The sequence below is a fragment of the Ictalurus furcatus genome, chromosome 17 (assembly GCF_023375685.1).
Source record: "Ictalurus furcatus strain D&B chromosome 17, Billie_1.0, whole genome shotgun sequence".
In the NCBI taxonomy this organism is placed as follows: Eukaryota; Metazoa; Chordata; class Actinopteri; order Siluriformes; family Ictaluridae; genus Ictalurus; species Ictalurus furcatus.
Genome location: NC_071271.1, coordinates 9200159 through 9215813, shown reverse-complemented (window position 1 = coordinate 9215813; position 15655 = coordinate 9200159). Strand labels below are relative to the sequence as shown.

The 15655-nt window shown below is 39.5% G+C and overlaps 3 protein-coding genes across 5 annotated transcripts; 1 reads left to right on the top strand and 2 right to left on the bottom strand.

Annotated features, from left to right (window-relative positions):
* Positions 1–29: 29 nt before the first annotated feature.
* On the bottom strand, positions 30–4196 carry LOC128621497 (uncharacterized). The gene is made up of 8 exons (XM_053647305.1): positions 3851–4196; positions 3441–3664; positions 2995–3156; positions 1897–2082; positions 783–900; positions 586–699; positions 326–491; positions 30–253 (listed from the first exon to the last, which is right to left on the bottom strand). The coding sequence occupies exons 1-8, from the start codon at positions 3975–3977 to the stop codon at positions 31–33; spliced, it is 1320 nt and encodes a 439-aa protein (XP_053503280.1). The 5' UTR covers positions 3978–4196; the 3' UTR covers position 30.
* A 3159-nt stretch (positions 4197–7355) lies between these two features.
* Positions 7356–8943, top strand: zgc:162608 (uncharacterized protein LOC100037332 homolog). Its single transcript, XM_053647589.1, has 3 exons — positions 7356–7565; positions 7670–7775; positions 7863–8943. The coding sequence occupies exons 1-3, from the start codon at positions 7520–7522 to the stop codon at positions 8647–8649; spliced, it is 939 nt and encodes a 312-aa protein (XP_053503564.1). The 5' UTR covers positions 7356–7519; the 3' UTR covers positions 8650–8943.
* A 712-nt stretch (positions 8944–9655) lies between these two features.
* Positions 9656–15326, bottom strand: LOC128621654 (zona pellucida-like domain-containing protein 1). Of its 3 annotated transcripts, XM_053647588.1 has the most exons (11): positions 14550–15326; positions 14204–14305; positions 13896–14122; positions 13513–13703; positions 13215–13287; positions 13037–13134; positions 12865–12948; positions 12559–12730; positions 12361–12466; positions 11991–12017; positions 9656–10514 (listed from the first exon to the last, which is right to left on the bottom strand). In XM_053647588.1, exons 2-11 carry the CDS (start codon positions 14295–14297, stop codon positions 10384–10386), a joined length of 1203 nt encoding a protein of 400 aa, XP_053503563.1. In that variant the 5' UTR covers positions 14298–14305; positions 14550–15326; the 3' UTR covers positions 9656–10383. The 3 variants fall into 3 exon arrangements, with proteins under 3 accessions (XP_053503563.1, XP_053503560.1, XP_053503562.1); XM_053647585.1 differs by lacking the exon at positions 9656–10514 and having other exon boundaries at positions 11944–12466; XM_053647587.1 differs by lacking the exon at positions 9656–10514 and having other exon boundaries at positions 11944–12466; positions 14204–14302.
* Positions 15327–15655: the final 329 nt, after the last annotated feature.

Here is a 15655-nt window from a genome sequence, read left to right as displayed (position 1 = left end):
ATACTGGAGAAGGACGTTTCTGTTGGCATCTTATGGAGAGCATGGTAATATTTTGGATGCAGTTAAAGGCAGGTTAAATGCGGACAATACCACATGCTTGTGTTGATTGCTGCTCAGTTTGATGACATACACACCAGGCTCACTAAAGCTAACGGAAAAGAGGGAGTTTGCAGATTGTGCCATTGCTAGCTCTTGTTCCAATACTCTAAAGACTCCCCAGTCAAAAGCAGCATTTGTGTTGAATAAGTTCTCTCTGTAAACAACAAGACAAACCCTCAGGTTAAGTCAGTCATCTAAATGTGGCAGACAAAGTTTTCTTACTCACACATCATACTGCGGATAGTGGTGCCTGGTCACAGTGAATAAAAGGATATCATCCAGATGCAAGCATGTGATCGGGTTCATCACTTGAGTGGCTTCTCTATTGCTGGCTCCTCTTGAAGCAGAACCCATGAACCAGTAGGATTCTGTATCTATGTAGGTATGGTTTCCTGGTAAAAGAATTAACAATGAAAACACCTGTTATGGTCACTCATTCTGAGTATGCCAGGCTGATAAATTAACTCCCTGTAAGCACTACCTTACCTATGCTGTTTCTGTTCATGATCTCAGCAAAACTATCGCTCACTTGACCACCTTCCAAGATCAAAATCCGTACTCCTACTGGGATAGTGTGGAGGAAGCCATAGAAGCCACTTTCTGTAGCATGGCAAACAGTGGGAAGCATTACAGAACCGGTTGTAAATTCTTTCATCATCCTGCCCTTGGCCATGGTTACTCACCCCTTGTCTGTATTGTGTACACAGGCTTGGAGAACCCATGATGCCGCTCACACCTCAGCCTTCCTCGGGACTCCCAATGTTTGAGGATAGATAAAAGCGCACTTCCTGATGCACTAACCTGTGTCCCTCAAAGATATATAGATCAAAGTGAAACTCTAGCCTTGTTTGCTTTAACAAGATAAACGGGGCTCATGGGACAAACAAACAGTGATCATGTTAACTGACATGATGGTGCAGCAACGTACATCCTTAGTAACTACTAGTAACATTTTAGTTATATTACGGGAAATATAACCAACTAAAACTGTTAGAAAATATCGCAGGCAGGTACTAAATAATAATAACCTTGTAGGCTAGGATTAAAACAAATAGTCCTGTACACATCTCTAGATCTCAGATTGAGGAGCCAGAATTAACACATTATGCTGACAATGCGGGTTTGTTTACCTCGTTTGTCCAGTGTTTTCCAGGGAGCATACGGTTCATATTTATTTATTTACTTTTAATATCCAGTCTAGGCCACTCCCACTTTAGGTTTAAACCCAATTATAGATACATATACAAATACTGAAGCACTGAACAGGTGCCGATACAGATAGAGTCATTATGTTACACACCTAGTGTGGCAAGACTAAAGTAATGGTCATCCATCCATCCATCCATCCATCTTCTACCGCTTACTCCTTTTCAGGGTCACGGGGAACCTGGAACCTATCCCAGGGAGCATCGGGCACGAGGCGGGGTACACCCTGGACAGGGTGCCAATCCATCGCAGGGCACAATCACATACACACTCACACACCCATTCATACACTACAGACACACCAATCAGCCTACCATGCATGTCTTTGGACTGGGGGAGGAAACCAGAGTATCCGGAGGAAACCCCCGCAGCATGGGGAGAACGTGCAAACTCCGCACACACAGGGCCACAGTGGGACTCGAACTCTGGACCATGGAGGTGTGAGGTGAACGTGCTAACAACTAAGCCACCGTGCACCCAGTAATGGTCATATTGAGTAGATATATAATGTGTAATGATGTTTATGAGTTTCAGCCCTCTAATAAAAAAGCTTGAAAAGTAGAATCATTGGGTTGAGCCAGTATGTTGTACCTGTCTATTTGCCTCAGTGTAAAGCAGCTGAAGGACAGCAGAACTGCACACCAGCTGCAACACAGGTCTCATCCTGTCTCCACACCATCCTGAGCACTCACTTCTTCCTGGATCAGTCAGACTTTTGCAGACACACAGACCCAGGGAGGCATCATAACCCTCATACAGCTGTGGAGACGCACACACCTGGGGAAGTGGAGCATGCAGGATGTGACACACTGAATCAGAAAGTTGCTGTTTCACAACAGTTATATAACGTGCTTGTTACAAGCTCACATTCATTGTCAACTGCAGGTTATGCAAAGGTTCCTAGTGTATATGTGACAAGAGATTCATGGAATAGAGCGTTCTGTTCCCCTCATGGTTCACTGACTCTCTGGTTAGTTAAATATGTTGTAACAGAAGATTAAAATTTTCACTATCATATTTAGCACTTATCTTACTAAGGTATAGTCCTTCCCAAAATTAGTTTTTTTGTTTGTTTGTTTTGCTTTGTTGTTTTTTTTTTGTTTGTTTTGTTTTTTTTACTGCAATCATTGCTTGTTTCTGCTTGGACATTAAATAGTAACTATTTTACTTTGCAATATAGCATTGAAACATGAAATTATCTTGAAGGATTTAAAGCTAGGCAAACAAATGTCCTTATCCACTCTTTAATTATATACAGTACAGCCATGCTTTAAATGACCAGTCATTGATTCCAGCTCTGTAGCAGCATGGCCTGTTTGTTTACAATAATTTCACAGACTGGTGCAATATAATCATTGAAAGAAAGAAATATCAGTATAACAAATGAGCAGTAGAGGATGAGTTAATCTGCTTGGTTGAACAAAACGTTCATTTGTGTATGTATTATTATTGGTATAGCATATGTTATGGTTATAATATTGCAGCAGCACATGATGTTGTATTACTTTACCATCATAACCATTTTCATTTTTAATGGAGTATCTGAAATAGACACAGTGGTTTGAGTTTTGCTGTGATCTCCAATGTAGCAATTCATAAGCTCCAAGCTACCACCAATGTATGGCAAAGTTCACAGAGGTATCCAAGTGATAGCACTGTTTGCCTTAGAAAGTGGCTCCTTGTACCGACCTCATTAGAACAAAGGTGTTTCCACTGCCTTCGATCCAAACACTTGCCATACTGGTCCCGTGCTTGTCCATCTTTGCAGATCTCATATATCTTTAACTCACAGGCATCCCCACTTTGTGTAGAGCGGTACCCCAAAGCACAATGGCACTGCCCATCGCTGGCCTGCATTAAGGAAACATAGATCAGATGTTAAAAACCTCATCCTTTTGTTCAGGCTTGAGTGATGGTGAATTGTTTATTGAGCTTGGTTTTCCTGTGGTTGAATCTGAGGAGAGAAAGGTTTAGTACTGAATGGGAGACAGACAGAATGTGTAACCTAACCACCTCTAGGCTGAAACATGAGCAGCTGTTTTAGCTGAAGGCTACAGATTGCACCACTGGATAATGCTGATCTGTTTGCATACAGTTACATACTAAAAAATAAAAACATAAAAACGGGTGCTCACTTGGAAGACTTGGCCCTCTGTTAGGCATACACATTTATCCTGCCTGGGTAGAGGCTGCCGAGCTCTGGATCCACAGGGCAGACAGGCAGACAGACCCTCTGTGGGAGCATAGTGATGTGGAGGGCAGCTAATACAGCCGTTGATGTCCCTGGCCCAAAAACTTGGTGCAAACGTGCCTCTGGGACATGGAACTGCAATTTCGCTGCCTTCTGGACAGTAGTGGCCTTTAGACAACATACAAAAAAACATTCACATGCACCCTTTTCATTTCCTTAGGGCAGTAGTCATACTGCATCTGTCAAAGAAGTTCAAAATGACAATGCAAGCAAACAACATGTACAAAATACTTTTGGTCTCAAAAGGTATCCTTATATTCCCATGCCTCACGGCAAGAACACTATGCACCTTACCTGGCTGACAAGAGGGTTGGCGCTGATTCGTTCGTGTTGCATTCAGTCCAAAAGCAATCCTTAGTGCTGGGCTAGAGAGCCACCAGAGAAGGACTGGCCAGCAACAATCCCTAATTTTGTGCATCATCTTGCACTGTTGAGTATACTACTCTGAGATAGTTCTCAGGGAAATAGGAAGCACTTTCTCTCCCAGGCTGAATGATTCATGAGGAGTTAGGTGTCACATATACCACAGGGCAAAGAAAGAGGCTACCCAATGCAAGCAGGTCATATTGCAGCCTTTTTGAAACGGATTACTGATTTGAGCTGTGCTTTACATGTCTCTCAGCACCTGTTTGTGTTTGTGAAAGCTGCAACCTTTAATAATGCATTTTAAGGTTAATGAAAATAGTAAATTGCCTTTAAAAAAAAAAAATCCCTAAAGCTTTTTTTTTTTTTAATGGATGCATTTTCTAAGTGTGAATCTTAAAATAATACCAATTTCCAGCTAACATGAATGACTGAATTGAATTCTGTTTACTTTCCCCAAAACAGATCAATCATGCCCAGCCTGTTTATTTGTGAAAGCTTCTGTGGTTTCTGGGTGAAAGTTGATTCCCCTGGAAGCTACAATATCCCCCAGTATACAACAACAGTAAACCTAAATATGTCCACATGAGCAAAACAGTTTAAAATGTTTGGCCTCTGCATATATCCAAGTTTCAACAGGAATGGTAAATAGATAATAATATTTGAAGTAGTTGGAAACAGATGCACCGTTTATACCATTGCAGTGGTTATAGTTCACAAAACTGGACTCACATGATATTATGTAATCTTTTAATTTACTATCAAATAATGGTCTTTGGCAAATATGCAGATACTATGACCCACATGTCATTAGTACACACATAAACTAGACTGATCTTTCACCTACTTGCAGTACTTAATTCACTAAGGGCACTATGTCTCACTGACCTTGTGAAACAAAACTACCTGCCTGGATTGATAATACAGTCATTGCAATGTCATCATCTCAAATGACGTTACGGTTATAGCTTAATTATTAAAACATACAGTATTACAGTAATACAATGACTTCTTCTATCTCTATAATTCTGTATTTAATGCTCATGACAAGTCTTACATCATTAGACTATTATAAATGTATTTATAGTTCATTTCAATCAAATTCTATTGGTCACACTCATAACCATACAGCAGCATTGAGCTGAAAACAGTGATAATATAAATATTTATAAATACGGGAGATGCTGTGTGTATTGACAGGAATGTTGGGTGTGTGAGAGTTGGTCAAAGAAATCCAAGGTCCATGGATTCATGCTGTTGAAACCAAATTCTGATGATAGCATCTGTGTTCCTGAGCAAAAATCAACCAGGTTACATGTTTCCAGTCTACAACTATTCAATTTTGGTGAGCCTGTACCCACTGCAGCCTTAGCTTTCTGTTCTTGGCTGACAGAAGTGGAACCTGATGTGGTCTTCTGCTGTTGAAAGCTATCTTCTTCAAGGTTCAATGTGTTGTGCATTCTGAGATGCTTTTCTGCTCACCACAATTGTACAGAGTGGTTATCTGAGTTACTGTAGCCTTTCTGTCAGCTCGAACCAGTCAGACCATTCTCGTTACACCTCTCTCATCAACTAGGAGTTTTGGTCTGCATAACTGCTGACTGGATGTTTTTTTCTTTATTGAGCCATTCTGGGTCAATTCTAGAGACTGTTGTATGTGAAAATCCCCACAGTTATAGATATACTCAGACCAGCCCAGCACCAACAATCATGCCACAGTCAAAATCATTTGAGATCGCTTTTTTCCCCCATTCTGCTGGTTGATGTGAACATTACCCAGAGCTTCTGGCCCGTATCTGCATGAGTTTAAGCAGTGCACTGCTGCCACATAATTGGCTAATTAGATAACTGCATGAATGTGTAGATATACAGGTGTTCCTAGTAAAGTGCTCTGTGAGTGTACCTTGGTAAATGATTCAGTGTACATAGAACAGACTGATTACTTTTAATAGACTTATCATACAATACAACACCAATAACCAATAATAGGAAATGTTATTAATAATCAATTATATTGTTTCTATGTCGAATTTAGCATACTGCATATCCAAACTCCCCATGACACACTTTGGTTTCAGGTTAATGGGTCCCTACATGTTTGTCTAGAGTTAATGCTATTTGCCGTAATCATTTACAGAGTAATACATGCATTCATCAATTGAATATTTACAGTGCTTTCAGCAAACTTTTAATCGTTATTTATTGACCACTTGTGTCTCATGATGATTTGTGATCATGAGACATCATGGTAATCTCACGATGAAGAATTGTGTGTAACATGACCATAAGCACTGTCTTTCTGTGTCAATAAAGAAAATCAATATTGTATAATATTTGAAGTGATGCTGTTTGAGAGAGTAAATACAAGGTTGAATGAGACAGTCATCCGTTTCCATGTCTGAAATTATGACGAGTTTTATGTTAACTTCATTTCTAATGCTCGGTATGTATTTCAAGAAAGTCTAACACTAATTGTGTACTATTTGATGAGCAGTGTGTACTCTTTGTTGTGAGTGTGCATGCGTTGATTCAAGAACATCAAGGGCAAACAGGGACAGAAGTAAAAACATTGACCATGTTCAAATTGTTTGCTCACAGTGACCAATTGCACCAAAGACCAATTCCACCCACAAATCCCTGGAATCCACCTCACTCACCATGTGCCTTAGTAAATAAAGTCAAAATAGCCTTGGGTTTTTTAATAAGTGCTAAGGTTATGTAGGTGTAACCTACTAGGGACTGCAGGTGTACGTACGTAAAGATGAGGTTTTATTTGTGTGGATGTCGGAACTTCAGAAAGCTCCACCTTTGGCTTTGATTATCACTCATTACATCCCAGGAGACAAACATCCCAAAAAGAATACAAACAAACAGCACCTTTGTTCTCGGCACATCAGAAATCCAGTCAACATAGATCACGGAAAGCAATTTCTGGAAGTTTCTGGGACTTTTGTGCCTTGACAGCCACATAACACATATCCATGTTAAAATTAGTAGTGCCAATTTTTTATCCTGCAGTAAATATAATGACCTCATCTACACCATTTGTTTTTTGAACCAATCAGACACTCAGATTTATGGACAATCTTTTAATCAATATTTAGTTTGATGTGAAGTAACACATTTATCAGTGTACATCCGTGTGTAAACCACATCTGGTAGTAAAATCATCAGAAGTAACTTTGACCTCACCTGACTCTGCAGTGCGTCATTCCCGACCTTGGTATGACGACATTAAGGTTACTTTGAACAACAATTGAATGTTTGAGCTACGAGACAGCCAATCAAAGGGATCACTGCCACTTCTCGCAGCAGTCTGCTATCATATTGATGCTCCACGTGGTACAGCATCTGTTGACACAGGCAGAGTGCAGGAAGGTCTCTGATAAGAGATTGCTTTAAAAGACGGGATTGAGAGGTGTACCTTACAGACCCTTACGACAAGGTAAGAACTGGACACATGAAATTCACAATATCCTGACTTGAGCTGTGACGTTTACAAGGTTCTGATCATCAATAATTCACTTTGTTTCTCCTATATTTCAGATTGGATACAAAAGCTTTCTTTAAAGAAATTTTTTAAAAAAACAAAAAAACAACATGTTTCGATATGTGATCTTTGCTGTGACACTGTGGATCACAACAGGTTTGTATCGTTTGTAATCTATAAGAAACTGTTTTATTCATGAAATAGTCCGCTTTAAAGATTAAAGATGAAGCTCACACTCTGGTGCTTCATCTACCATGTAGCGTTTCCTGTCAATCAAGATCCTGCAAGTCGAGAAGGATTTTGGAGTATCCAGGATGAAAGTGCAAACTTGGCCATTGATAAAAAAGATGGCACCAAGCAGTCTGAGTGAGTTTTTGTTAGTACTTCATATTTAATATTAATGGTAAACAGAAGGCTGGGTCTAAAAACATCTAATCATTTCATATGTTGCAGTGGAATGTGGAAGAGCCACGTGGTGAGCAGTGACCTTTACTCCCCAGACTCCCTGAACTCCATGGCAGCTGATCTCAGGCACAAACTGAGCCAGGAGTCAGACCGTCTACGAGCTCGCTTGAGACAAGAGCTTCTGGATCTCCGTCAGAGGCTCTCTCCTTACCCCAGCCACCCCCAGGTCACCCCAACTAATGTCCACGAGCTCCTGTCTCCCTTTACCGAGAGCCTTCAGTTGGCTCTCGAATCCAACACCCATCAACTCTGCAGTCATCTCATGATGACCGTCCAAGGGGTTCAATCCGATGGACCTTCGCTCTACCAAGACGCAACAGAGAAGATCAGTCAAGCTATGGATGAGAGTCATAAGAGAAGAACTGCTGCCTTTGAGGACTTTAAAACAAAGGCATTTGAGGCAGTTGAGGAGGACAAAGACAGCAGTAGGAAGGATCTATGGGAGGAGGTGACGGCCAGGCTGGGCCAAGAGATCTGCTCATTCAGTTTGGAGGCACAGGGCAAGATTGCAGCACTGAAAGTCTCATTAACAACACTCCTCACATCATCAGAACCCTTAGGAGCTGAAATGGTTTCCAAAGTGGACCAGTTCTGTGATGGTTCCTCAAAGCAGAATCATAAATTTATTGCTGATTTAGTGCAGCAAATATCCAGGCTTGAGGAAAAGCAGAGTAAAGGCGAGTCATCAAGTCATGTAAACATAGACTCCATACAAGAGGATTTCTCCACCAGACTAAATGCCTTACTCCAGGACATTGTACACAGTATAAACTAGACAGACACCTCTCCCTCTCCATTCATGTTACAATAGCCTCTTTATTGTAAATAGAAGTGAGACTGCACTGTGTGAATTATTGTCTTTCTGTAGAAGACTGTCTCTTAAAATGTCTAGTAAAGACAACTTTTTATACAGAAAAGAAAAATGTAGTGACTGCGTAGGTTATTTTATTAACAGTCCAGTGCAAGAAAACACGAATGGACCATGTTTTTTTTAGATGCAGGTTTATTAAGTTCTGTGTAATCAATATCTAAAGTGTTCTATTTTTTAAATAAATGCACATAAATTGAAGTGTGTGTGTGTATATATATATATATATATATCATCAATTGTTCATTGTCTTCTTAAATAAAACCAATGAAATTTGAGTACTATGTAATCAATTAATTGTAGGATCAAAATTGTATACAAATCAACACTCTCACTAAATGATTGTTTACCACAATGATTTCTATCTCAGTGGAGATAAGATTATCTAGGAATGCAAAATGTGACACATCACCCAAATGTAAGTGCAATAATAAGCCATTTTATTATTATAAACCATCATCTACTGTAAATACTTGGGGTTATCTAAAACACAAGATGTTCTATTTACTGGAGATGCACTGATGTATCGGCCAATAATCGGTATCGGCCAATAAAGGCAATTTTTCACACTATCGGCCGATAGTTTAAATACATCCGATGTTCAGGGCCGATTATATCCTGTCAATCAAAAGAGGGCGGGAAAACACATAGATTTCGTGCTGTGTGTAAAGATGATGTCTCTTATGTGGAATGACGACAAAACTGCAGTTTGTAATCTCTGTAATCTCTGCACTGATCAAATTTTACACCGGAGTTTTGGCGTCGAGTCTAAATTTTTTTTTGCGGCGCTGCTCATGCTGAATTAAAGGGCCAGTACACCATTGAAAGATTTAAATGAAGGTGAGTTGACAAAAAAGTATATATTGCACAGAAAAATATATTTGTAGAGTAGTATATTTCATATCCAGTTAATGTTAATATGTAAATATAAAAAAAGTTTATATTATATATTTGTTGTTCAATGATGAAGTAGAAATGCTTTTGTTTGTGGTGAGTGAATGTGAGACTAACAGGAGTTTTTTTTAGAATTCAGTCAATGTTAATAAGAATTAATAACATTCAATAAGTTAAGAAATCTTACTATAATCTTCAGAATTTAGTTCATGTGTTAATGTTAATTTGAGTAATGTGTTTTCTGTTTATGAGACCAGTTACTGTGAAACAACTTGTTCAAATGGAGAGAATAAATTTTTCATTTGCACTTCCTTTAGAACTGTGGAATTCATTATTATTGTGGAATTATTACTGTGGAATTATTATTTAAAAGAAGGCATAAAAGGCAGAACTATTGGTATCGGTATCGGTATCGGCCAATATAACTCTGAATAATCGGTTATTGGTATCAGCTGAGAAATTTAGTATCGGTGCATCTGTACTGTGTATACATTGGGATGATTTGAAAGTACCTTTTTTATAATCTAAAGAACAAAATTCAAATATTGTTAATGATCTTGCAGTTCCGTCATGCATTTATAAATATATTTGATTTAATCATGTGAACCCAAGAACCTTCTATGCTTCATTAAGGTGCTATGTTATACTGAGCTGTCTTATCAGGTGGATCAAATTTTGCTGCTCAAGCTCAGAGCAGATGCTCGGCTGCTGGCTCCTATTTTTGAAAACACAAGGTAGGTCATCATCCTACCAAACCTTCTTCAGCACAAACCATCCAGCCAGAATGAGAAGCAGTGCACCAGCAGAGGCAAATATCGCCCCTACCACCACCCCAGCCATGTTATCCTGGATTTTATTGGACAGTCCGGTGCCTCCTGCTGAATGAATAAGTCAAGTCAAGTCAAATGTATTTATATAGCACATTTAAAAACAACTTTCATTAACCAAGGAGCTGTATAGGGAGAGCCTAAAGGGTAAGATACATTAAAGCTAAAGCTAATAAATAAAACAAAATGACATTAAAGTAATAATAATTGAAACTGGAAAGATTAAGAAGAGGGGGGTATCAAAAAATTTAAGCAGAAAAGGGAGGAACAAACAGACCCAAAAGCAAGAGTGAAATTGTATTTCACTCTTGTAGTTTTTAACCTAGATTAAAAAATGTCCAGAGTGAGGGTCACAATGTTACAGTGAGGGAAAATAAATACTTTTGATATAGTATATATATTTACTTCAAATTTATATAACATCTTTATTTTTTTTCATGAAATTGATATTGGGTAAAAAGTATTCAGACACTACACAGTGTATATTCTATATTTATATATATATATATATATATATACACACACACACACACACACACACACACACACACACACATATATATATATATATAAGGGTGTTACATAAAAATAAATCAAGTTCTAGATGCAAGTTGCGCCTGGTGCAACTTGCATCCCCATACAGGTGTCCCTGTGAAAGATTTCACAGTGCGCTCTCAGACTAATGATAAGGATGGTAAGAGAGATGCTGATAGTCACTTGAAAAGATTTGCAGGATGACCTGAAAGCAGCAGGGGCATCAGTTACACCAAGAAAAATTAACTGCACCACAATCATCTCTGTTCCTACACCCCATGCAAAACTCCTCTGCTAAAAAAGAAGCACAGAGATGTGTGTCTAAAATGCCCACACACATTTAGACAATATACTATGTCTAAATATATATACTATATATTGAACAATATACTCTGGTCAGATTAAACAAAAAAAAAACTCTCTGGCCATAATTTAGCTCATTATGTTTGGGGAAAGAAGGTTTGCGTGTATGATCCCAAGAAGCACGGTCATGGGAGCATCATAATATGGTGTTGCTTCTCTGCAATTGGTACAAGGACTAGAAACATGAATGGATCGATATTCTGGGACAAACTGGATTAGAGGAGAATTTCATCTCTTATCTCATCTGCCAAGAAACTGAATCTGGGAAGAAGATGGATGTTTCACCAAGCCAAAAACTCCAAATATACAGCTAGAATATTGTCTGTATTAATGTTGTTAATTCGTGGTGTCCTTACACTTTTTCCCTATCAATTTTTTTCCCTATTTAACTTTTTGTTCATATTTAGAAGTACGAAGTCAAAAGATGTGAATTATGTGTGTAAATTGGAAATGGATATATGCAATGGAAGTGTATTAAATGTTTTTAAAAAAGTGTCTGATTACTTATTTCCCCTCACTGTAAGTGGCAATGAGTTCTATAGCAGTGGAACCCTACATAATAATAGAATTTTAGGTCAGTATATGACATTGCCAGCACATTCTCAACATAAAACTTAGAAAACGTCTTACCATAAGCAGAAGCAGTTGGGTCAGCAGCTGAAAAATCAAAGTTTTACAAGAATTATTTCAATGATAAATGAGTCTTTATTGGTCACAGCACAGTGAAATTCTTTTCTTCACATATCCCAGCATGCCAGGAAGTTGGGGTCAGAGCGCAGAGTCAGGCATGATACAGTGCCCCTGGAGCAGAGATGGTTAAGGGCCTTGCTTAAGGGCCCAAGAGTGGCAGCTTGGCAGCGCCAGGGCTTGAACCCCTGACCTGTAAACCACAGCCTTAACCACCAAGCCACCACTGCCCTGAATGGACTTTCATAGCCATTTTGCATAAACTCAATAAATGCTTTGCGCATATTTAGCATTATGGAACTAGTACACTTACTTTGGGCGGCTGTATAAAGTGGCCCCATTGACATAGTGGCTGTGGTCGGTTGTCCAGTCTGCACCTCCACAGCTCTCTTTCTTCTACCAAGGTTGCTTGTGCAACTCTACACAAGCAGTAAACAATCCATCAAAAATTACACATGACATCTATTTTGCAGTAATTCAGAAAATGAACAAAGATAAACCCTTTACATACGTTGATAATGTTCAGGCATTTGTCTGGCTCACAGAGTCTCAGTATGCAGTGAATGAAGACAGAGGACTTGTCTAGGTTGCGATGCTCCACAAAACGAAATGCCTCAAAGGAGAACCTGCTGTTTTTGGAGACCCCATTGCTCAGGACCACAGTCCGAGTGTCAGAGTTACATCTGTGGAAGAAAAGGCCTGACTCTTTATGCATAAATCAGAGCGAATTAAGCAGGATGTAATAAACAGTAAAAGAGACAGGAAGTAGTAGAACATTATTCAATCGCGAGTTGTGTACACAAGCTGTATTTCTCACACAGTAAAAAAGTCCACTTGTTCACTGTTGTTGGAGCTGTAAGGTGATGGAGTTGCATAGCAGTGGTCCAGGAGGAGATTAAAACTATTACAAATAAAACACAAATAAAATGTGAATCATTTCCTTCAGGTTTTTTTTTTTACAGTTGCCACTAGTAAATAGGTGCTCTTACTTCCCAGAAAGATTAGCTGCTTTGACCTCTACGTAGACCTTGGTTCGCAGTTGTAGTCCCCTAGGTGGAACCACCAATGGATAGAAAAAGGTTGAATCCTAAGAATAGATTGGATTATAATGTCAAAATTAAAGACAGAGTTTAAACACATTAAAGTGAAGCTGGTAAATTGACTCACATTGTACACGTTCATGCTGAGAGTATCAATAAAGCTTCCATTGTTATCACTGGTGGCCACTGACACTGATGATCTGGAAATTAAAATGAATGCCTCATTTTAGTCACTGCTGTTTTGACAAATACCAAGTCAGTTGAATAGGATTAGATCAGGGCAACTCAAATGGTTGCATGCATTTTTGTAAGTATGCTCTCCACAGGGGTCAGGTTCACTGCAATTTTGGGTTTTGGCTTTTAACATGAACTACTGTATGATAAGTGAAGCAATTGAAATGGACAGAAATGGGTTTGAAACTTACGCCACTATCTTGGTGTCATTGATGAGGTACTCCAGAGGGTAACGGCAGGAGAAGCGATAGAAGAGGTCTGTGGAATAGCTGACAACACCTGCTGAGGAGGTTGGGGTGTCAATGTAGCTGGTGATAATGACCGACTGGATTGTGGAGAACTGGCTGAATGGTCCAGAGGCGCTGGGAACCTCGTTTACAATCTGAGCACCAAAGAACACAGTGGACATCAACATTTTCTCACAGTCCATATTATTATTTCATGTTCATTTGTGATTTTTCCACATGATTATTTCCACGTGATTTTTCCACACCACCACTTTAACCATTATAAATTCACAAGTTATTCATGTTTCCATAAGAACTCAATGAGTAAAATATAAATCTGTACTCACCTGAAGTGACTGTCGGCACAAGTTGCCCTGACTGTCATTGACAGCTAGTTGATACCGGATGACTGGAGGGTTCACACTGGTGTCTATAGTGCCATTGCACTGGCTATTATTGTGCATGCCATTGAGGGCCAGGCTGGTGGGGTCGAAGCCAGCCCACTGTACTGTGCACAGGTTAACCTCCAGTTTGATGACGTTGACTCCACAGTCCACCTTCAGGTCATCATTATCTGAGTATACAGGCAGAAGATTAGTATCTGGTAACAAGAGAGACATGGCAAAACGTCAACACTCATAGGTTTGAGACTCACTTGGCACCCTCTCATAAAGCGAGGAGCAGTTATAGAGGGAGAGTGCCGGTTGCAGAGCCAGGGTCACTAATGTGAGACACAGTAAATACAGCATCCTCACTGCTGGAGAAAATCCGAAAGAAATTATTACTTAAAATTGTTAAGCATTATATTGTCAAGTATTAGCAAATCCAGCTTCTAATACTACATAAATTAGTAGCATAGAAATGAAGTTCTACTGAGTTTTACTTGCATGGAAATATAACAGAATTCAAGGCTACGTTGCAAATCTTGTCTTTAAATGAATCATTATTAATTATTATTAAGGATATTTGACTGACCACCTAGATTGATTAGAATACATTACCTTCCTGTAAGTTCACTTTAGCTTTTACATTTTAGCCTAAAAGTCAGTATACCCTAACTTGTTTAGTCCTGAGACAGCTATGCACAAAGCTGCACCTTTTATATAGTATCAGAAGTCCAAATACATGTGAACAGGTGGGTATATAGGTCTAGGGGAAGCTCATATTCACATATAACCCCTCCCAACAATGCTGTATTCTGTACGGCTCATGGTTTCTTTAGAACTGAACTCCAAAAAAGGTTAGGTAGTGTTGCTTCTTCATAGCTCCAGGGCCCCTGGTTTGATCCTGAGCTCAGTTTTCCATCCTGTGTCCACCTGGGTTTCCTCTAGGTTCTCCGGTTCCCTCCCACCTCCCAAAAACATGATGGTAGGTGGATTGGCTAGGTGTGGATGTGTGTGCATGGTACCCTGTGACATCCAGAGTGTATTCAGGTCTCACATCCAGTATCCCCAGGACAGGGTCCAGCTCTATCGCAACCCTGACCAGGATAACGCAGCTACTGGCAATGAATGAGTGAAGTCCAAGGACCTGAGTGGCTGATAATCAAACAACTATAGTACTGTGTTGTACTAGGTTTTGACATACAGCAGGCTGTATCAGTAATGTCTTAAAAATATAATTGCCATTACTTTGGTCTGCAATGGGTTGGCACCCCATCCAGGGCGTCCCCTGTGTTGTGCCCCAAGTACCCTGGGATAGGCTCCAGGCTCACAGCGACCCTGTGAAGGATAAGAGGTACAATCTTATGCATAATCCATGTTATAAGGTATTAGATATTTTTGGGTGACTGGCTGGCTAATCACAAATTTTCACTGTTTTGCCCTGAAAAAACCCCATAGCCTTATAATTGTTTTATAGTTTGGATAATATTGTCCAGCCTCCATGCTCATTGCTATCCTTTGAATTCTGAGCTATTTGAGGCACTTGATCTGAGCAGTTCGGATGCTTTGTACATTTCAGAATTCATCCTGTCATCCTGTCAGCCCCATTTCACCATGTTTCACAGGTTAGGCAGTATGTTTTAGATCACAAGCTGTTTCTTTCATTCATCTTCAGTAAGCGCTTTATCCTGGTCACAGTTGTGGTGAATCCAAAGCCTAACCCA